General features: G+C 28.6%; 2 protein-coding genes across 3 annotated transcripts in view; one reads left to right on the forward strand and one right to left on the reverse strand.

Moving 5' to 3' along the window:
- The first annotated feature begins 7,594 nt into the window (after nucleotides 1-7,594).
- LOC129976735 (uncharacterized) lies at nucleotides 7,595-10,548 on the forward strand. The gene has a single exon (XM_056090454.1). The coding sequence runs from the start codon at nucleotides 7,741-7,743 to the stop codon at nucleotides 10,192-10,194; it is 2,454 nt and encodes an 817-aa protein (XP_055946429.1). The 5' UTR covers nucleotides 7,595-7,740; the 3' UTR covers nucleotides 10,195-10,548.
- Nucleotides 10,549-12,472: 1,924 nt separating this feature from the next.
- The window catches only part of LOC129976279 (midasin-like), a 263,355-nt gene continuing 252,523 nt past the window's right edge, over nucleotides 12,473-23,304 (reverse strand). For both annotated transcript variants that reach the window (XM_056089764.1, XM_056089763.1), the window contains 5 exons: nucleotides 21,371-21,811; nucleotides 20,466-20,818; nucleotides 19,279-19,809; nucleotides 16,198-16,245; nucleotides 12,473-14,519 (listed from right to left, as the gene is read on the reverse strand). In XM_056089764.1, the coding sequence (XP_055945739.1) occupies nucleotides 14,385-14,519; nucleotides 16,198-16,245; nucleotides 19,279-19,809; nucleotides 20,466-20,818; nucleotides 21,371-21,811 (1,508 nt within the window). In that variant the 3' untranslated portion in view covers nucleotides 12,473-14,384. The remainder of the gene's footprint in view (nucleotides 14,520-16,197; nucleotides 16,246-19,278; nucleotides 19,810-20,465; nucleotides 20,819-21,370; nucleotides 21,812-23,304) is intronic.

Below are 23,304 nucleotides of genomic sequence, written 5' to 3' on the forward strand. Positions count from 1 at the left end.
TAAAGCAAAGCAATATCCATACTTCGGCTTTTCTGTAACTTATTTACTGTAGTTTAGGACTATCTTTTAAGCAATTACTCCCTCCTTATAAGTCATTTTAACGCTACTCATCTGACTGAATTGTACGTGTACTTGTCCTTTATTTATAAGAGGTCATAATAATATAGCAATCATTTTTGTGTCCGAACTTATTGAATTAAATAAATGAAACCAAGAAAGAAATATGACGGAAACGGATGAAACTCAATAATTTTTGATGAATGAAAGTTGTTATATTTTTCAATAAAGAAGTAAATTGACAATTCAAATGCTAAATAATCATCGTTTCGATCTAAGAATAATATCTTATGAAAAGACATATCATCTGTCCTTTGTCTTCTTTTTGTATAAATTCATCGGAACACAATTCGTCTCTCATAAAAACATAATGTGGAAATGATTCAGATTGTATTTAAAAATATTAAATTATTATTAAAAGACATGTCATTAAATATTCAAAATTGTATCGAAATTATTGTCAAATTTCGCCAAAGCTCAATCTGGCTGATAACGTTTCAAATACAGCAACCTCCTCCAGAAGTAATTTTTTATCAGTAAAAAACGACTTTCAAAAGAGTTTTACGACCATGGACCCACATGGATGTGGATTTGATTTACGAATCACGACTCCTTCCCAAGGGATTATCCGTAAAGAACAAAATTTGGGGCGGGATCAGTTATTGAGGAACCATCCCAATTGGCTGTTATGTTTTCATCAACCCGGACAAAATGATTATAAATTGGAAACAAATAGTGAACATTTTCTATTCCGGACAAATTTTTTCTCGTTTCGAAGTTTTGGCTGTATTGAATACAGCAAAATGTTTTGCACTTATTTTGTTTTTATCTCCAATCGACTAATATTCTTTTATTTTGCATTTCTTTTAGAATTTCCATTTCTACAGTAGAAAGAGAAAAAGACATTTCTTTAATAACTGTAGGTTCTTTGAGCGACGAAAAAGTAATAGATATTTTCACGGATATTGGTGTCCTTTCGAAGAAAGATCCAGTCCCTCTGTGTACTTGCGGTGAAAAGATGATTTCAGACTACCACATTATAAACTTTATCTTTGCATGTAAGATTTGGCGATTTTACAATGTACGCCAAACTGTGCGGTCAACTGACCCATCAACCACCCCCAATAAAACGATTAACCAATAAAACTTTCCCTTACTCTCTGAAGAGGTCACTGTCTTTGTATATCACGAGAGGGGTTTGGTGGGGTTAATGAGTCACCCAAACTTGTTTGGAAAAAATACTCTTTGAGTTGGATATTTTAGATTTTTTCTGTTTGCACAGAAAATCATACTGAGGCCCGCGTGAATGTTAGAAGGGCTCTTAGAACATAGAACTCATCACTGATTAATTATTGAAGCACTTCGATTTTGGGACATTTACTTGCTCTCTATAATTCTGTTAATTAACATTACCGAATTCTGTAATTTAGAAGGAGTCATTCAATGTTTATAGTATTTCGTTTGACACGATTTTATTTTTATCAATAATTGCTTTTATTAATTTTTCAATCCAGGAGAATCGGCCAACATCTATGTGCCTATGAAATTGTAAGACCTCGGATTCATCCCAAAAGAATGGCTCAATCCTTTCTCTCAATAGTTTTAGTACTAACAGCGAATTTTAATAAAATGTCCCTAATTTTTTTTCGAATTTTATAAGTAAATTATTTATTCAAAAAATATTAAATAGGTTTAATTGAGAAAGAAACGAACAAAATTAAATTGAATTTTTGTATATTTCGTATTAAAGTTCTGGAATATTTCAGACTGAATATTCATCTAGGAATTGTTATAATTTTTACTTATACATAAAAAAATAATATGAAAATAATAAAAAGGTGAATTTAAAAAAAATGAATATAATTTCTAAATAATTCTTTTTTTAATATGCATTCACAATATGCATAATATGGTCACTTACATTTAACAAAAATAAATAAAGAAAGAAAGAAATAAAAAAATAAACTAACTGCAAACATTTATCTCTCTGACATTCAGCATAGTCAAGACTGTTCCGCATTTCTGAAAGCTTAACAGCATTTTTTGTTCATTTGTATGTAATTAAAATTAAAAAAAAAATGTTTTGAGAGATTCATTGAATAACTTGGTAGTAATGTTGCTTTTTTCAAAATAGAAATTATGATTACTCCTATATAACCAAGAAGTGAAGAAAAATAGTTGCAAAATATATTGTTACACAAATGCTAATACACATTAAAAAGCATTTTTTTAAAAGTTTTTATGAAAGCAATGGCCAACTTAGTTTCATAATTCAGGTTTATGGTTGCTAAAGTTTACTTAACTTGTCATTGATCGCTTACTCACAAGAGCATATTTAACTTCAAATTCTATTGGACATGTAACATTTACTATTGTTCTTAAAACCGTATACTATTCCGCTTTTTGCGCAATACATCTTTTTTTAATTTTCAGTAATCTCAACAAAAAATGGGAACTTGAAAAACGAAAGTGTTTAAATTTCAACTAATACGAAAACTTTCTCAATCAGCATTGTTTATGAGCATTACAGATAATATACTTATCTAATATTAATTCATTTCACTGACATTGACCCTTATACATACAATAATTTGTTTCATTAAGGAGTAACAAGATTTAAAAATGGATACACTTTCTAAAAATTACAACGCTATAACTTCCGAAAATATTAAAACACAAAATTGATTTTTGCCTCAAGATAAAGCTAAAAAAATTATCTTTTTAATGATACCAATGCTTTAATCTACAAATTAAGTTTCGATTTTTAACGTGTTTTTAAAGAAACATTTTAACCATATTTTTCAACAATGTACTTCGCACAAAATAAAAATAAAATTTAATCTGCATGAGCACGTTAATGGGAAAAAATTAGCTGTTATCCACCTGTTGCCATCACATTGAAAGAAGTTCAAATTAAAAACATAAATCAAATATTATTGTAAATTAAATATATAAAAGTGTAAATTTCAGCTAGTGTCTGTATGAAGCGAACAAATTTGAAATATATTTTCTAAAAAGTAAATGGAGGAAAAGATTTCTATGAACTTTTACAATATCTATATTATTAATTAAATCAAACAATTAAATTTAAGGTTAACAGGGTTTATATATCTATTAGATAGTCACTGTAATCAGCGCCCATCAGTCAATTTTAATCAGGGGCACGCATCTACTAACAAAATGGTCTAAATGAACTAAACAATTACAATTTATGTTACTGGAGTCAATAAAAGCTCCGATGAATTAAGAATTTTAAATTTTTTCATAGGTCCTTTTAATTACCCGTTGTAATCCGTTTACATGTTTATCCTTTTACATTAACCTTTGAAAAAATTTTTACAAAAATTATCGCCATTCCATTATCACCAATAAGCCCGACCGGAAATGCAGCTATGGAAAACTAAAAACCGTCACCTGCGCCAAATTTTCTTGCCGAAGGTCCAAATCCCAGTAAACCTATGACAGCAACAGGGGTAGGGAATGATTTACCGAGTGCAAATGTTCCGATACCGATGAAAGCATTGACAGACAAAGAAAGAAAGATGGGGTGGATCTGGTTATGCTACAACCGGAGCAAAGGGAAATGCAGCAATTCTGTATGGTTCAAGTATTTTAAAATAAATTTTTATAATTAAAAAAAAATGAAATTATGATATGTTTTTTCTTATGATTTTTTTTGTTCACTTCATTATTTCATGAAATTTGCTGAATTCAAATTATTTTGTTAGAAAATTAAGGATATTCTTTATTATTTCTTTCACAGATCAATCCACTGACCAATACCTTTTTCTGCAATGTGAAATTGGCATTTAAAGAAGTTTTAATTCCAATGTATTTGTTTGTGGCAAGGATATCTTTTATGGACACGCTGCAAATTGTAAATGAATACAGGGCATCAGTGAACCAAAAAAAATTGGCGCCTAGATCTTTGGTGGACATGTTTTCCTTTTTTCGTGAAATAGCGGAAGTGTTTGCGTCGCATAATAGCAAAATGCTCGGTGGTCCAGGTAAAGAGTTTCTATCTTCCATTATAATAAAATCTTCCACATATCCATTCTTCAGTAGATTGTAACGAAATGTTGCCAAAAATGTTTTAAATGATTTCTTTATATTTCAGGAAAAACAATAATTTTAGACGAAACATTCCTCACGAAAAGGAAATATAATAGAGGAAGAGTAACTAAAGGCAGGGCGCAAGTTGTTTTGGGAATTTATTGTCGGTAAGAACATCACAATTAAAGGTCAGCGGAATAATAGTCTTTCCTTTTTAGGCTACTATGTATGTAAAACAATGACTGCTTAGTTAACCAACTAATTTTTTTAAATTTTTTTTCAGAGAGGATAAAGGACTTTTTTTTCTTGTCAATGGAAAAAAAAAAATTGATCTATGGCCCTTAGTCAAGCGTTATTGCAACCCAGAAACAACAGTTGTTTGTACGGATTCTGCAAAGCAATATTGCCAAGTGGACAAATTATTCATAAATGCAACGCACAAAAAAACTAATCATAAGAAGGGTCAGTTTGTTGACTTGAATGATAGGACAAATACCATAAATGCTTTAGAAAACGAAAATAAACACTTTAAAAAGTCACTAGTCAACAGAAAACCCCCAAAATTTTTAGCTCAATATCTGGCGTTGCACTACTATAATAGAACAAGGATGGGGAACAGAAGAGGAGACATGGGTGAAGCTGTTTCGGTTTTTGAAAGATGTAGCGTCTGTTTATTCTGGTGAGTTCATGTTTCTAAATTTAAACATTTTCAGATAAAAATTGGACTCTGAATTCAAATAGAAAAAGTTGTGTAGTAATTAAAACCGGTTAAATAGCTTGGCAACTAAATTTCTTTTTAGGGTATGGCGTAGAAGGTCCAAATTTGTTAGAAATTGATGAGACAACCGTTGATTCGGAGGAGATTGGTCATCTTATAAAATGACCAGGGTTTGATGGTAAGTAAAATTTAAGAAATTAAAATTAATTAAAAAAGACTTTATTTTTATTTATTAAAAATTGTTCTCGCAATACGCAGATGACAAAGATTATGATTCAGATAGCAGTCTGTATTCAATTCCATTCGGTGATAATGAAGTGCATGATCCTGACTGGACTTGCTTTGATCGGCAATTCTGTTATGGGACTCTCGGAAGAGCTTCAATATATTCAGTCATACTGCTTGATGGTAAGTGAAATTTTATATGTTCACTTTAAATACCAATGTATTTATTATCATGTGAGAACATGTTGTTTTGGTTTGGGAGTTTTGAAGTCTCAAAATTCATGGGTTCATTCAGAAAACTTGCGATTTATCTCTTTTGAGGGATCAATTTTTCGCTTTTAGATTAGAAAATGATCAAGAAAGTTGTCACATTTGGCGATTTACCGCCAACAAAAAGTCACAACTTGGCACGAATGCCTATCATGTACCATGACCATCGAGGGTCACGCATGTACCGGATTCTCCTTTTTGGCCAATAAAGGGCAGGGTGGTACGAAGTTACTGTCCGAAGAAGCACATATAAGAAAATGAGAATGAACGTGAAACAGCGAGGAAAAGCATTGAAAGTTATATATATATTTAAAAAAAAAAAATTCCATTTCTACATCAGGAGCAAAAAAAGAGAGAAAAGCGATCCCCCCCCCCATCTCAAAATCGTTCTAAGAGTTGACGACTGTGCAATAGTCATGTGATCGTTCCAATCCAGTTCAAACCGGATTTTCTCAAACAAAAAATCTTGCCTCGAGATAAAGTTTTGGAGCTCGAACGATTTTTAAGATGGGAAGGGGGGACGTTTTCTAAATATCGACGCGTGCGTAATCTGATAGTCACGTGATTGCTTAAAACTGATTTTTCAGGAAAAAAATTATGGTCTCGAGGAAAATTTTTTAGAAGATTGATTTTAAAATGGTCAAAAACCATTGCTTTTCTAAATGTTGCTGATTGCGAAATATGAGTCGGGTGAGAACATGTTTTTCTGTCGGATTGTTACGACGTGAAATTTGCTATAGCAGACTTTAATTTTTAAAATTTTATAATTCTTTTATTTATCGGCTTTTTATTACAAGGAGAAATATAGCTCTAGGCGATACCTCGGTTTAAAAAAAAATCACATCATGATTTTTACACCTTGCGCGATGTATAAACGAAATCAGTCTCTTCATAAATAACTCTTTTCATTTCTGAATTTTTTCATTATCATTCTAAAATTTTATCTTTTTTTCAAAATTTAGATACACTACGCTTTTTTCTTTATTCTGTCGGTATTTTTTCAGTTACTTCAATAAAATCTCTTAATGTCAACTAATTGACGAATTTTATTTATTTTGCACTAACCACTTTCGCCGTCAAATTCCTTAGTTAAAAATTGTTCTGTAAAATAAAACAGTCATACTATAAAGTTTAAAATTTCAAGGTGTTTAAATTAATATTTTTGTATTTACTTATAATGGAAATTTGGAATCAAAGTATCCTAGGAAATAATTTTAAGGTGAACTTCCTGAACTTAATAAACAATTTTGAAGTTAAATAAAATTAATGATTCCAACAAGTGACTACTATAAATCAAACTAAATATTTAAAATCGTAATTTTTTATTTTCTTTTTGGAAGAAAAATTCATTCCAGAATTTAAAAAATGAAATTCAGATGCAGGAAAATCTATTCTAATTAAACAATGAAACTAGTTAAATCTTCAATATGTGAAAAAATGAAAATATTGTTGAAAAATAATATTTGAAAATTTGTTGAATTAAAGAGCAAGGAATTTCATAACTAAGTTTTCATTATTAAAGAAATATGTATTAATGTACTTTTACTTGTAAGTTCTACTTATACTATTTTAGCACGAAAAATATTTACTGATGAAATTATTAGTAAAGCATATCAAAATCTTATTTGAATTTTAATTAATTAAAATTTTTAAACTGTTCCCTAGTATACATTCCCTCCTTACAAACCATGTTTATGTTGCTCTGCAGAGTGTCAACGCATACACAAACATACTTTCGTTTTCTTTGAACAGAAATATACAGTAAATTATTTTAATATATAGAGTTATAACAGCAAAATGTATTTCAAATCATTATAACATAAACTATTTTTTTGTTCAAATTTTGCACCAAGAAATTTTAATTGCTTTCAATGGTTGAAAACGTTTTCTTTTTAATAAAAAATTATCAATGAAATGTATCAGATTGAGCATAGTATTCTAAAGTATTGATTATCAGTATTCTGAAAGAATATAAAAGCTTTAGCTTGTAGAGGAAACCAAACAACTTAATTGAAATTTTCAGAAACATCTGTCATTTTCAAGCACGGACAAAAATAAGAAACCAAATCGCTTAATGAGAAAAGAAATAATAGTAAATAACCACGAATGTATTCCCTCAGCGCTTAAAGACAACAGACTGTTAACGCCATCTACAGGGGCTATCATGGATATTCTGGCGTTATCGCCATCTACTGTCGCCAACAAGTATTATGGATATTGCGGCGTTGTATCCGGAAAGAATAAAATTGTTTTCTACGGTTAACGATATCCTCAAGTATCTGCGGTAACCTGTATTGTTGATGTTTTGATTCTTTCGCGTTTTCAATCCTAGTGCTTGGTGATTCTGTTTCTTACAATTCCAATAATTTCTAATTGGAATAAGTTAAAAAAAACAAACAAAAAAACTTAGTATTGCTATGGCTTTAGCTAATAAGCTGTTAGATTTACTAAATTGTACTATTCGCTTCCGTACTCCTGAAGGAGAATATGAAGGAGTACTTAATAAAGTTCTACCCGCAGCTGAACTTATCGTTGTTCGGAAAGTTATTTTATTACCCGATCGTCGAATGGGTAGCTTAAATTTTGGATTTTCCGAATTGACAAATATTAGAGTTATCAATCGACCTGATAGTCTGAAAGAAAGAAATGCTGGGAAAAAAGACGTTTTACCAGTTTATCCAAAAACAAAAATGGAAAGATTATTTGATTTAGACGGAAGCAGTGATATTGAAGATGACGAAAGTCCTGACAGTTACCACACTGAATATGAAATGAAGTTAGTGCCACATTTATCAAAATTCATTCCCCGAGATTTCGAGATTATTGATACCTTCAACAAGGAATTTAATTTGGCAATCAAGCACATAAAGAAACAAGCTGCAATTGGTGTATCTCTTGAAGGTATTAAAATAAGTCGATCAGGTACACTTACTTGGCTTTGCATTTCAACTCCATACTGCAATTTTTTGTTTGATATCTTGGCACTTGGAGAACAAGCATTTCAAAAGGGTCTGAAATCCATTTTAGAAGATGCTAAGATACAGAAAATATTCCATGATTGTCGCTTGGCATCTGATTGCTTGTACCACAAATACAATGTTTGTCTTGTTAATGTCTTTGACACACAAGTAGCAGATTTCATTGTGATGATGCAGATGATTGAAAAAGACAAAATTGACAGTCGAGTGAATACTCTGGATGCATGCTTGAGTTATTATTTGGAAGTTCCAACTAATTATCTGTACGGTCATGCAAACTTTGATGAGGATAAAGATAGTTTGAATTTTCATGCATTGCGTCCTTTAAAACATGAAATCCAGGATGTCTTGATAAAGAATGTGATGTACCTTCATTTGTTAAAAAGAGAACTAGAACTAGCTTTGCAGATGCCACTGCGAAGAGCTACAGATGTATATTTGAATTCCATACAAAAGCTGAAGGATAAGGAACTTCATATTGTGCCTCATAAACCTGATGAATTGCCAGCAGAAATGCACTTGGAAGGTATTCAGATATTTCGATACCGAGATTTTGAGTATCTCAATAATTCTGTTGCATCTGGACCTCCATATCGTACCATAAATAATCCCATGATGACATACTTGAATTATCGTACAGAATACAAGAATGGCCAGAAAAAGGATAAGGAATCGATAGTGAATAAGCATGAAAATCACAATCGGCTTGCCATTTCCTCGGAAAAAAAGTACAAAGCAAATGTTAATCTTTCAAAAGCAGATGAATCCACATCTTGGTTCAAATCACTTAGTGTTAATTCTTCTGTGAATTCAAATGACAGCAACCAGGGTTGTTCTATTGATTCTGAGAAGAATCAAATAATTAATAATTGCAAAGTAGGAACAAATAAAATTTTAAAAGATTTGAATGGTGGCAATACTTTTGCAAGCAATAAAAATGTAGTAAAATCTGAAGTATCCCCTTATAGTGAATCTACTACTGTACAAAACCCAATAATGCGTGGTATGTTGGAACTCATTTCCAAAAAGTCTAGAGAAAATCAAGAGACTATGAAAGTTGCTCCTGATGAATTAAATCAAATGAGTAGATATAGTCTTCAAACTTCTTTAGAAAATTTTGGAATGGACAGCAAATCAGCAGCAAGCGATTCAAATAATAGTAATGAATTGTCACATTTTAAATCAGTTTATAGTTCTGCTTGCAGTAATGACGCAGTTGAAACAGAAACATCACACATTCAGCGACCTTCTACTGTAAGGAAAAAATCCTCAAGCGAGTTATTGGAACTCCTTTCTAAAATGCAATCTTTGAATCATCTGAAAGTGGCTGATACTTCTTCGGATGAATTGACAAATGAAATGGGCAATATTAAAAATGCTTCAAATGCTAAACTTTTACAGATTAATAATTCTGCTGTGAAGAATGAAGAAAACTGTTCAGATTCAGACTTGGAAGAGGTGGCAGCCAGAGTCAGAGCAAGGGGTATTCTGTTTCAAAACTTAAAAACAGAAACTGCTACAAATGATTATGCATCTGTACCTGATCTGTGCAGCAAAAAGTTTCAAGTTAAACCTATTAAGGAAATTTACAAACTTTCTAGAGGTGATGTGGAATGTACTTCAGAAAATGTGAGAGTTCATTACAGTGATACAATTGATAAATTATCCGAATTTGATGTGAAAGTAAATCATAAGAAAAGCTGTCTGGCAGATTTATACAAGAAAGCCGGTGATATGAATTTATTGTGGACTGAAGAAGATTCAGAAACTGTTCCAAGATGCAACCAATCAGACGAGTGTGTAAACAATTTTCGAGCTGCAGTTCTTAGTGATGAATCCAGCGATGTGGAGTTATGCTCACGGCTTATACCAGCTGGTATGTTAGGCTATTGAATGAAGTTATACATTTTCTATTGAAGGATAACTTAGTGAAAAGACATTTCATTATAGTGCTTTGTGAAACTTGCCAAGATATATTGGCATTCATTATTTTATTCATTTGCTGATGGTTGTGTATAAAATATTTACATTATGCTAGTTTACATTGTGTATAAAATGAAACTAGTAATTGTATTTTAACAGAATTTTTCTGTTTATTGAGTGATAGCTGTTATGTTTAGAAAAATTTTCTTTTTAAATAAGCAATGCATATTTTTGTTCGACAATTCAACAATATTTTGTTTTTTATATATTTACTATATAATTTATTTCTTGCAGTGCATGTGTAAATTATGGTGTATTTTAATTATCTAGTCAATTGTAACATTAAAAAAAAATTGTTCTCTTTTAAACAATTCAATATCTTTTTATGTAATTTGTCTTCTTTAATTACCTAGTGATTTCCCACTCATCATTGAGTATTCATTGTTTTATATATTATACAATTTATTTTGTATATTTTGTAGGAAATATATATAATATCAAAAGACGAAAATAATGTATTTACGTTACTACTAATTCATTCTTACTGGTGTAACCATTATTATTATTTTTTTTTTTGTGAAAGTGTTTTAATTTTGTAAAATCAAGAACATTGTATATATGTACCATATATGCACGAGTGCTTCTTGCACTGTGTTAATTTTATAAAAAATTTTACAATATTTATAACAAAAGAATACATTTGCCATTTCATGCTAAAGAATTTTGTGTATTATATAAGGTTTTAATTAATTGATGGGTATATAAAACTTATGAATTTATAAAACTTATGCTGTTTGGCAATGACATTTTACTATTTGTAGAATTTTATATCTCGAATTACTTTTTAATTTCAGTTGTATGTTCAAAATTCTATATTGTATTTTTAAAACTTAAATAGACCACTTTAATTTATTTAACACATTCATGATCTGAAAAATTTAAAGTAAATTTTGACTTTAGTTAAAGCCCAATTTTTCAATTAAAAACCTATATGCATTGAATTTTTATCCCAGTAGTATGTAATTTATTGCTTGCAGTGCTCTTTTAAATAAATTGTATGCATTTTAATTGTTTTTTTTTTCATACTTCCATTATTCCTTTTATGTATAAATTTTTTTCCTGTTTTATTCTATTTAGGAACTTGTACAAGACTTAAACCCTGTTTTTTTCTGTGATAATCTCAATTTTTCCCCCCTAACAAAGTTAAGTTGTTTAACAGTTAAAATGAATAAGCAGATATGAAGAAAAAAACAAGTGAAACCAGAGTATTGCAATGTATAATTTATGTTGTTATAAATTTCATTAGAAATTCATAAGGAAAAATGTTTTTGTTTTTAAAAGCTGTCAAATAGCATGTAACATTAAAAATTCAGATATTTATTGCAATAATATAAATAGTAATTTATAACTACAAATAGTTTTAGTTTCAGTTTAAGAAATAAACTAAAGTTGTGTCAAATTTTTTTAATGGATTAAAAAAATCAACTTAAAAATTTTATGACATTTTTTTGGCTTATTTCAATTCTTTTCTCTTTAAAGAGAAGATATCCGTATCTTCACAATTTTGAAAAATGATATTAAAAGGCAAAAGTTTTAATTGCATATGATTTTGCTCATTTTTTATGTACTGTATTTCCATGCCTGCTATTTGTTACAATTTTATTGTATAGTTAAAAAAAATAAATAAAACATAAGCCAAAATGTTGGATTAAAAAAAGAATATATATATATATATTTTTTAATTATGTTCTTTGGATGTATGGACCAAAGATATCATTCTTGTTTGAGTGAGTGTTGATGACTTTTGAAGAAGAAACTTTCACAGGATGTATTGTATTATGATTTTAGTGTATATATGAAATGTCAGTTTTAGTTGACTTATGTACCATTTTGTAAATAAATAACTAGTTAAATTTTCATGTGTGTTAAAAGCGTAAAAATATTGTAGAAAGTTATTTTGGAAATTCACGAAAATATCACTTTCTAAAAAATTAAATAAACCCAGAAGTGCTGATTTCAAATTTGATAATTGTAGATCTAATGATTGCCCTTCCACACACAAAATCTAATTTATGTAATATAAAATTTGTCTCTGGTTTTAGCTGATATATGCATGTTTATATGCATTTAATTTAAAAAAGGAAGTTCTGTGCCTAATTTATTTTACGCATGTAAAGAAATGCAAATATCCATGAAAACAAATTAAGTTTGCAAAAAGGAAAAGAAATTTATTAACTTAAATCACAATCGAGCAACTGAGTCAAATGTACATATTCATTCACAAGTTACTGTTAAAAATACACTTCCATAAAAATAAGGACATCCAAGTGGCACTAAAAAAAACAGCCATTGCTTTATATCCCAATTAAAAAAGCACAAAAACAGTAAAGATTAACAGTCATGCAACAATCAAAATTGAGAAATTTCACTGTTTTAACAGAGCACTTGCATAAGTTTAATCTGCAAAACCATTTTTAAAAAATTATAAGAATATTTAAGGTTGAAAAAAAATTACCGCATTCAGAAAAAGCCATTAAAATATAATTTTTATAGAACAAAACTAAAATATATAAATACTAACATTTGATTTAATACTGAGCACGACAAAATTTATTTTTTATATAAAAACTGTATAAACCACTGTACTATTGATCTAAGTAATTTCATGACTACTAAAACAAGGACTTTTTTTTCTTTCTAATAACAGATCAGAGTAAATATTCAGTTGAGTGAGGAAGGGGAGAGAGAAAGAAACACAAGGGAAACACTACTATAGAAAATCTAAGACTAGTACCACCATTGAATATTATGAAGTTTCGCTCCATCAAAGATCACATATATTTATTCAGAAAATGCTACAAACCTAAAAGATTAAGTGCAATTCATTTAAAATGTGGAAACCTCAGAGAAATGAAGAATACAATGTTATTACAAACAGCATTACACAAGAACATTATTTTCTAATATTTCTTTTCTTTTTTTATTACACATTTTAAGAAATTAATTCATATTACAAGAAATATATGCTAAATTATTAAACAAATTAATTAAATATTATTTCTTTTATGACACATTTTTTGTTGGATAGTTAAAAAAATCTATACTAAATTTAAGAACATGATTAAAAAAATATATTAAAAAAAAAGACATAGTATTTAAGTTTAAATGACTGCCTTATTTTTTTTTACCTTAGATATATTACAAAACAATATTAGGGGAAGGTACCTAATTACCTATATAACATCATATAAAACCAAATATAATTGTATAGCTCCTTCCAACTATTCTCGAGGGGAAAAAAAAGGAATAAAATTGCTGGCAACTGGAACAGATTTCTATTTGAGATATGTTGTATTATATTTTATACATACATATTTTCAATAATTTTAATACTGATATTGAGTATATTAGTTTTTCTACTTTAAAAATATATGGCCATCATAAATTGTTAATATTATGTTATTTAATACACTCATGAAACATAAAGTGAAAAGAATTATCTATAATTATATTGAATTGAAAGGAAAAAAATCCCCCAAAGCTACAATGTGATCAATTCTCTTCTCTTACAAACTCTTTATTCTTTATAAGACCTTAAATGATCTGTAATGTTTATCAGCACTTTCCTTCCACAATTGTTCTCAAACATGGTTGGACAAGGTTTGCATAGTAATCACATCATTGTTCATGTTTTGATTCTCTTATACATAGTTGAATAGGGGTTGCACAGTAATCATTTTATCTTTCATGGCAATCATAGATGTTTTTTTTTAATTCTTCCATACAAAATAATTAATGATCACAAACAAGATCCAGTGACAAGGACACAACATTAAAATCTTAGCACAAATAGTTCTTCATTTGTTGATTATAAAGTCAATTAAGGGGCAATTTGTGAATTCTTAAAATTGTAGAAATAGTTATTTTACATAAAAAAGATCCAACTTAAATAAAATGCCTTATCTTAAGAAAAGACAACATTTTTCCTTAAGCATGCATTCAAATATTAAAATTAAAAAAGAAAAATGAATGGTTGATTTCATAGTAATGATTTTACAACTAGGAACACAATTGAAAGACCTAAAACAGTGAATGATGATTAGAAAACAAAAAAAAGTGTTTGATGTTCACATTTTGACACGATTGTAAAAAAATGAGCTTTATCGCTCAGTTGCTGTAACTAGCTCAAACCACTGACGCAGAGCTCCTCCTAAAGTAGTAGGTAAAGCAGAAATGTCACGCAAAATAATGTAGAATGGGAAAGGAAAATCGTCTATATATGGCTTGAGTGTAACCTAAAAGAAATAAAAATAGATAAATAAACATAAAATTTACAAAAGAAACAGTTTTTAAAACTCATCAATTTAAAACTTCGGGCCATACTTATGCTAGATTAACTGTCCATATGGATTATAAAGTCAATCACGCTTACATTTTTCTAGCTAATAAATTCAATAATTTATTTATCTGATTTTCTAACCAATACCTAAATTTATCAACAATTTGATATTTTAACATTTTTGTTGTCAGCTGAAAAGTAAGAAATGAATTAAGATTGTTTGAAAGAATTTTTTCTATCCGCTATCCATTTTCTTTGACAGGAAAAGTCCTGTCAGAGAAAACTGATCTCTCTATGAGTATTATAAATTTTCTTTATTTCACTGGAGCAAGCACATTTACGAAGCAATAATAATTGCTTTTATTTTTCTGAAAAACACACACACTTAACTGAGAATGGCATTATAGATGATCTAACATTATGGGAAAAGGAAACTATGTTTTTTCATTTTTTGCAAGATGAAATAAAAAAATAATCAAGGAGAAAAAACATAATTAGCAATAAACTTAAAAAATTAATATTTGAACAAATTTTTTTCTTTGCCTTCAAAAATATTTTGATAGTTTTTACTTACAAATGTTGAAAAGTCTGAAAGAAGGTCCATGTGAAATTTCAAGAATTCCAAAATTATTTTGTAAAATCCTATAAAACAAACCCTGGGAGTTTTTTTTTTTTTTTTTGAAATTTTGAGGAACGTTTAAGTTTTTAAGATCTTGGAATATAATTCTCTTTCTATTAGAAATTTTTGCATGACATATCTGTTTATCTATATGTTTAAGAGATTAATAATTTAGAAAATAAAATAGCTCAAGGAAGAAAATTCAATATGACGTCTTCATTCTAAAATTTCAAAAATCTATCAAATTTTGTATAAAATCCATCATATAGAATTGTATCTTAATTCTGTCCGTGAGCATCTATCTTCATTTAATTTGATAGTCATAATGAAGATGAAGGAAAAGACTTTATTTTTTTACTTAAAATAAAATCAAAAATCCTTTTTAAGTACATTTTATTAATACTAAAATATAATATCTTTATCTTTTCCAAGCACAACAGATAATTAGTACAAAAAAAAACAAAAAAAAAAAACAGAATTTTGTAAAATAAGATGGTGTTGAACATAAACACTAAAATAAATAAGTAAAATAATTATAATGAAACAAAATTAATAAAGTTACAGAAGATTTCTTGAGACATTAAAAATATTGTAGAATTATTAGAAATAAACCAATTTTAAGAATGATAAAATTTGATTCTAAAAATGTTGATATCCATGTTTTCTCAAAAATTTGCCTCTCCTTATCTATCCTTAAAATGAAAACAATTTAGAAAATTAATTTTAAGTACTTTTTAATTAAACCTATTTATTAAAAACAAATTTTATTAGTCAAAATAACAAATAATAACTAATTATTAACTAATTATCCATTTAACTAATTAACTAATAATTAATTATGAAAGAACTTAAAATGAATTGAAAAGAGCTCAATTTAGTTTCAGAAAAAAATCACCACTATGCAGTACAGCATTTTAAGTTGCAGCATCTCGGCATAAACTTAGCGCAAGCTGCCACTGTTTTTGAGATAAAGTTTCAGATGAAAAATGACTATATGTTTGATTAAATAATTTACCTTGCCCTTTGATTCAAATATAGTACTTTGGATGTCCAGAATGGAATCCTAGAAAAATAAAATAAAATTATAATCGGAATAATATATAAAAAAACTTTTTATAAAACATTTATAAAAAGAAATTTAAATTAATATTAAAAAATTACATGCTGATTATTTTAAAGATATTTTTATAAAGAAATTCAGAAGATTAAATATGACAAACTTCAAATATCGCTGTCTCGCATATTAATATTAATGAAATAAATTTAAAAATTTTCGATTCTTTAAAAAAATATTTGAATGCAAAGAGTTTTTTTTACAAGTTTATTTTAAAATAATACAGGGTGCATAGTGAGAAAATACTTTAAAAATTAAGCACTTTTTAAGACCTTACTCAAAAAAAAAAAAAAAAAAAAAAAAAAAAAAGCCCTTTATTACATTTATGCGTACATGAGCCTACTTATTTTCTAAGTATGGAATGTTCTCTGTTTTATAATAAAATTTTGTTTTTATTAATTTAAAAAAAATTAATTTTTGCATTTTCGAAAATTTAAACATAAAAATGATCATAGTTTTATCATTACCAAAAATTTAAATAACTTTTTATAACATTAACAATGAAAACCAGACTTAATTTTCAACATTTTTTGAAACTTAACAAAATACCAGTTAATTTGGAATGATATATCATTTCTGATTATACATTAGCATTGAGAAAGATGCATAGATGATCAATAATTTTGTATTTGATTTTTAAATATACAGCAACAAGTAAAATTTGACATGGCTGAGATGTAAATTAAAATTTACTCCTGCTCTAAATCACCATATTTAGCAGTTTCGAACATTTTCTTTGCCACCATAAAAGCTAAGAGCTAAAACATTCTATGATGGCTACCATCATAATGGTAGCAAAACTTCCAGAAATTGACGATAGAACAAGGCAATGTTCTAACTGAATTTTTCAGATCAAATATTTTAATGGAAGAAAAATAATAGTGTTAAGAAATAGTCAGACTAAAAAAAATTGTTTTATTATTTCTGATGTTTAGTCAAGAGCTTTTAAAAATGTTTCACATTTTGGAAATTTAAGAAAAACCTGCTTTTTAACTTCTATGCAAAAATAAATAAAATTTTAATTTAGCTTTAAAAAAGCAAGAAAAAATTTGTTTATATATTTTAGAAAGAAATGAAAATTATTTCACAGTTCCTATTTTTCCTAAATAATGGAAACAAATTCACAAAGATTTTTTTAAAAAAAATGCTCGCACACAAAGCTCGAAACACACGCAAGCACACACAGACACATTTGTATGAGTTAAAAAAAAAGAGAAAAAACAAAAATCGTTAAATATAATAGAATCTGATCCCTAAAAAATAATAATTTTGAAACTCGTTCTTATAAATTCTTTTTTGAAATAATAATGGAATTTGAATGGAATGGATGTGTTAAGTATCGGATCTAGTAGTTTTTTTTATATGCATACAATCTAAAATTTGTCGAAATTGGTTCAACAAATAACAGACGAGGACATTAAAAAAAAACACACCATGAAAGAAATCACGATTATTTGAAACCTATGGCTTCAAGTTAAAATTTCATCATATTCGGATTTTACGCAATGAATAAGGATTCAACATACATAGTATAGTAAATTCCTTTGATAAGTTGTAGAAGACATTGTCCCAAATATATTATTATTAACGAGAACAATGATCAAATTTCTAACAAACTAAAGAGGCTTCACTGTAAGTGTTTTTAGATCTCTTCTGTATTCATATTTCCCATTCTTTGGACTAATCTGTGTTATTTTCTTTAATAATACATAAAAAGATTATGCATACATTTATAACACAAAACTAAAAGTAATTCTTCACCATCTTTGAATTCTATTGAAGATCGAACGCTTTTTGAAGTCGCAACAAGTATGACATATTATGCATTTTCTATTGCCTCTTCGGGATAACCTTCCCAATATTTCAATAAACAATAATGTATAATGTTGAAGAAAGAGAAGGTGAGGGGGAAAAAAAAAATATTTTAATAGTGTTGGCACTCCTCAAAAAGTTTTTTTTGCACTTTTCAAGAAAATTAAGCAGTTTTAAAGTGCTTAAAAATAATTTTCAGATTTAAGCACTTTTTATGACACTACGCACTCTGAAATAATTACAAAAAAATATCTGTTCTACTTAGTCATGATAAAAACAGAACAGTTATAAAATAACAGTACTTAAAAGAAGGTATGCAAAAGCAGCAAAGGTTGTTATACAGGAAATGGATCTAAATTTATCTTTAAAATAAGGAAAATAAAAATACAAAGCAGTATATGAAAATAAACTTAAAAATAATTTAATGAATCTAATAAAAAATATCATTAAACATCTCCCATCCTCTTCTTACAGTAATCTCTTATAACAACCATAAAAATTGTTCAATTTTTCTTTCAATTGTACCTATCCCTATTTTCTTTTTGTACAAAATTGAAATACTTTCATTAATGCATCAAATAAAAGCAATTTCGAACTATCATTAGAGGAATGAATCTCTAAATTTCACATTATACAAATACAATAATGTTTGATACATAATCAGAGTTAATACAGTTAAAAAATAGTAATATATTGTCACAAAAATTTGGTGGGAAGTATGTGGCAAAAAATAACTTGTCCCATGGTCTGTTTTATAACGAATAAGTGATATCATTGACCCGCCTGAAGGCACACTGATAAAAAACTGAATGACCGCAACAGCAGCACTGGCAGGAACTGTGATTGAGCCCTAAGGGCCATCACCAGCCACGGTATAACCCTTCCCTAAGGGAATATGTTCCATCAATGATGGGAAGAGCCAGACCCCCACCTTTTCGTGTATTCTCCAAGGTGGCGAGAACCAACCACCATGCCGGAAGCTTTTCATCCTCATTTTCTCAACATATACTTGTTATGCTCTCCTTTATTATTAGTAGAAAAAGACATCATATAATCATAACCTTATATAATTATTTACTGAAACTTGAAAATACATTCCAAACCAAATAAATAAATAAATAATAGAAATTAAAAAAAAATATATAAACTTGAAACATTTCTTTTCTTTACCTTGCTCTTAGGACTATCGATGATAATGAAGACCATAAAGATGTTATTGTCTCTAGCTTCTCTTACTGCACTTACTATTGTGTCTTTTCCTTCATTGTTGACTCCTCTGCCATCAGATAATATTACTAAAAGCTGTGCAGTTTCTTTAGACAACAAAGAAGATATATTCCTATTTTGGACCATGACATCAATGGCATATTTGAGCAGCTGCGCATAGTTAGTCTTTTTTTGACAAAATGTCAGTTGTTGCACTATTCTTGCTCCTGTATTTGTGTCAAACGGTTCATCGAAATTATGAAGAGGTTCCACTTTTTCGCCAAAGCTTACTATACACAACTCTCCAGATTCTAAGAGTGTAAGAGATTGACCAAGCACAGCTAAAGATTCAAAAGCTAATTGCTTGGAATGATTATCAGCCATGCTTAAAGAGTCATCTACGGCAAGAATTATCTGATACTGTCGCTTACTGGCTTTTGTTCTCCTAAGCCATATCTTGTCTTTTCGGAAATGACTAGCAATGTAAGGAATAATCTAGCCAATAAAGAGAAAAACATGAAAAATTAGAATTATTAATAAATTAATATACATAATATTTTTTGTTCCACTTCATTTTGTAGATATTATAAAAAAATATGTAAACTTCTCTTTTAATGTTTCAATAAAACAAACAATACAAAGAATTGTGTTTTAACATGAAATGTAATACATGCATTTTTAAAAATATAAAGAATAAAAAAAAAAAAAAAACCATTTTAGTGGTTTTTTTTACCAAAAAAAACCACCAATTTACCAAAAAAACCATCTATTTCAGGACCTTTCTCAGAAATCCTTTTAAATATTTATTATCTGGTAAAAATTCATTTATGTCATTTTTCTAAAAATGTGAATAATTGTTAATGACAAGATTAATTTAAAATTACAATGATTAAAATTGAAGTGAATAGATAAATAGTATTTTTTTTAAAGTGTGGTTATAATACAAATTTGTCATCATTACTATATAAAAGCAGGGGTAAAATCAGATTTTAAATATACAATAAAAAATAATTTTAACAAACATAAACAGATGTAAATACTTCATGTTAATGTTTACCTCATTATCAAAAATTATTTCATAAAAAGTCTAAAAAAATAAATAAATACGTGAATTTTACATTATTTGTCAATATATTTTCTATTATACTGACCTTGCGCATATTGAGACGTTTACCAGTTCGATAATCCCCTTTAAGTTTTGACATTTTCGTAGGTTCTAGAACAAGTCTTAGTTGCTCACAGAGTTCTTGTGCTAAATTTAACACCATATCTTCATAATTTTTCCACAAATGAACAGCATCTTTGAAAGTCACTTGACTCCCTCGACTCAAAAGTTCCAAATTTTTCTCCATTACTTGCCGACGCTCCTGCATATTTTTGAGTGACATGGATGCCCACAGATCATACTGCGTGTGAATAGTTGTCTCTCCCCGGGGGACTGTGTGAGTTCTGACTACCTCACCTTCAGGATTTGTATCCCCATTTTCCTCTTCATCATAATTGCCTGAGAAAAGAAAGAAGCATTTATTCTCATTCTCTTACAGAAATGAATGACATTCAGTAGCAAATATATTATAAAATAGAGAATCAGTCAATAAAAAGAAGTGTTAGTCCGAAACAAATGATACCTTCTCATTGATGTCTACTGTTCCAGTGTCATTGTGGGTAAAGATGATTGAATTTGAGTCGGTTTATAAAATATAAATGTAAAGCATTATATGCATCCAATAAAACTTTTTATAATTTATCTCTTTGTGATTGACATTTGAATAATAAATAAATAATTCAAACTATTAGAATTAAAAAAAATTCGTTTATTTGCATAATAGCTCAAAAATAAATGACTCGGAAAGAGCAACTACACATTAGTTTGAAAAAAAAAAAAAGTTCAACAAAATTATTCACAAAAACAAAGATGTTTTAAGTACAAAAAGTAATGCAGTATCCCATGGAGGGTTTATTCTATACAAGAATTCCAACCAATGTAATATTATCCACACACTCATATTACATTATTTATATAAATCCACAACCATAAAAACTAAAGAATACTAACCTCGCTCTCCAGGTCTTTGCCTTGTATCATTTTTAATGATATCTCCCTGAGTGCGAATCGATTCATTTGTATCATAATACTCTTCTTCCTCATCACTTGATAATTCAATGACATCCTCACTATCTGAATCTTCATTATCCTCCATCTGAGCTGGTCTCATAGCAGCCTGTTCTTCAGTGGCAACATCCACAGCTTCTGAAACTCCTTCTTCTTTATTTGAAACATGTTCGTATACATCTGCATCATCATCTGCATCTTCTTCTGCACCAAGAGATTTCTGGAGGCTCTGTTTATCAGCTATTGGACGTTGTTTGGAAGTAGAATTATCTGCGTTATCATCAAGGGTTCTATTTTGAGCTGGTGGTTTTAATTTTCGCTTTTGTTGCTGCTCTTTAAATGCCGACTGTTTTGATGAAGACTTTACACCTTCATGCGCTGCACCTAGAACATTAAACAAAAATTTAATAAAAATTGCTAAAATATGTATAAAATTTAATGAAACTAATGAAATTGGGTAAAACAAAAACAGATACACAGTGAGAGTCAAAAGAAAATAAATACCTACAATTGGTTTAGAAAATGTGTTATTTACTTATAATATAAAGTAGATGCATATAATTATTAACTTATTTAAGTAGAATTGAACAACTTTTAAACATTCAATTAAAATAAAATAGATAAGGAAATAAATTAATTTCAACCTAAGAAATAGTTGTAAACTATTAGTTTGCCAAAAAGTAATTGCGTTTTTTTTTTCTTCTTCTTCTTCTTCTGTGTAAATTTAAAGCAAACATTCAATAGGAAACAAAATTTTTATTAAAAATATATTGCTCATATTTTTCGATCCATTTTTGCCACCTTTCAAGCAACTTCATGATTCCTCATTCAAAAAAGTTTTCATCTTTTTTGACAATAAACCGTTACAAGAACTATTTGACATTCTCATCAGCAGTGAAGGTTCAATCATTCAAAGCGTTTTGCCAAGAACGAAATGGTAATCTAAGGGCTGTGGTAACACATGCCATGCAAGCTGTAACAATTTTTAACGTGTGACCAAACTTGTAAGTGGTCTTGAAAAAATTATCAAGATGAAACAAAACACCTTTGTGATTCATCAATTCTGTACGCTTCTGCTTGATTACATTATTTACATACACAGTATACCTCAGAATGAATGATTTAGTTCCTTGGGAGCAATTCTTTGCACACAATATCTTTGAAATCCCATCAGACTGACAGCACAACTTTCCTTTGATGAATACCTGCTTTCAAAGTGCTTTGAAAAAATTCATCAGGCTTTCACCACAATCTTTCAACGTTGTTATAGATGATCCAATTTTATCACCTGTTATAATACATTTCAAAATAGGATAATTTTCTTCACCTTTCAAGTTCGTAGATGTCAACAGACTTAAAGAGATGGATTTCTTTAAGTTCATGAATAACTAATTATCGAGCTTCATAACATATCAAAGTTTTTTAAAATGGTATCCAACATTTGATTTTGATATGTTAATGCTCTCGACGATGTCAACTTGATTCAATCAAAGCCATTATTTTTTTGCTATCAACTTTAATTGGCTTTAATGAGCATGCAACATCTTTAGCATCAAAATTGCCAAATCGATATTCAGCAAACCAATTCTGACACTCTTTTGTACTTTTAAGGCATCTTCATCATACACATTACACAACCTTTTATGAGTTTGCACAAAGCTCTTCACTTTTCGGAAGTGATGCAACCTAATAAGATGAAATGTTTCTTTTGATTTTCCATTTTGAAATCAACGCCGAATAAACAATAGTTAAAAAAAATTGTACACTTTCAGTTTCTAATTTAAGTTTGAAGTTACACAATGGAATTGCAGTTTAAAAGGAATTTAGCTACATTTCAAGATAGTTATTTCCCATTATTAGAAAAAAATATAATGATT

The sequence above is a fragment of the Argiope bruennichi genome, chromosome 7, assembly GCF_947563725.1.
Source record: "Argiope bruennichi chromosome 7, qqArgBrue1.1, whole genome shotgun sequence".
NCBI classification, from domain to species: Eukaryota; Metazoa; Arthropoda; class Arachnida; order Araneae; family Araneidae; genus Argiope; species Argiope bruennichi.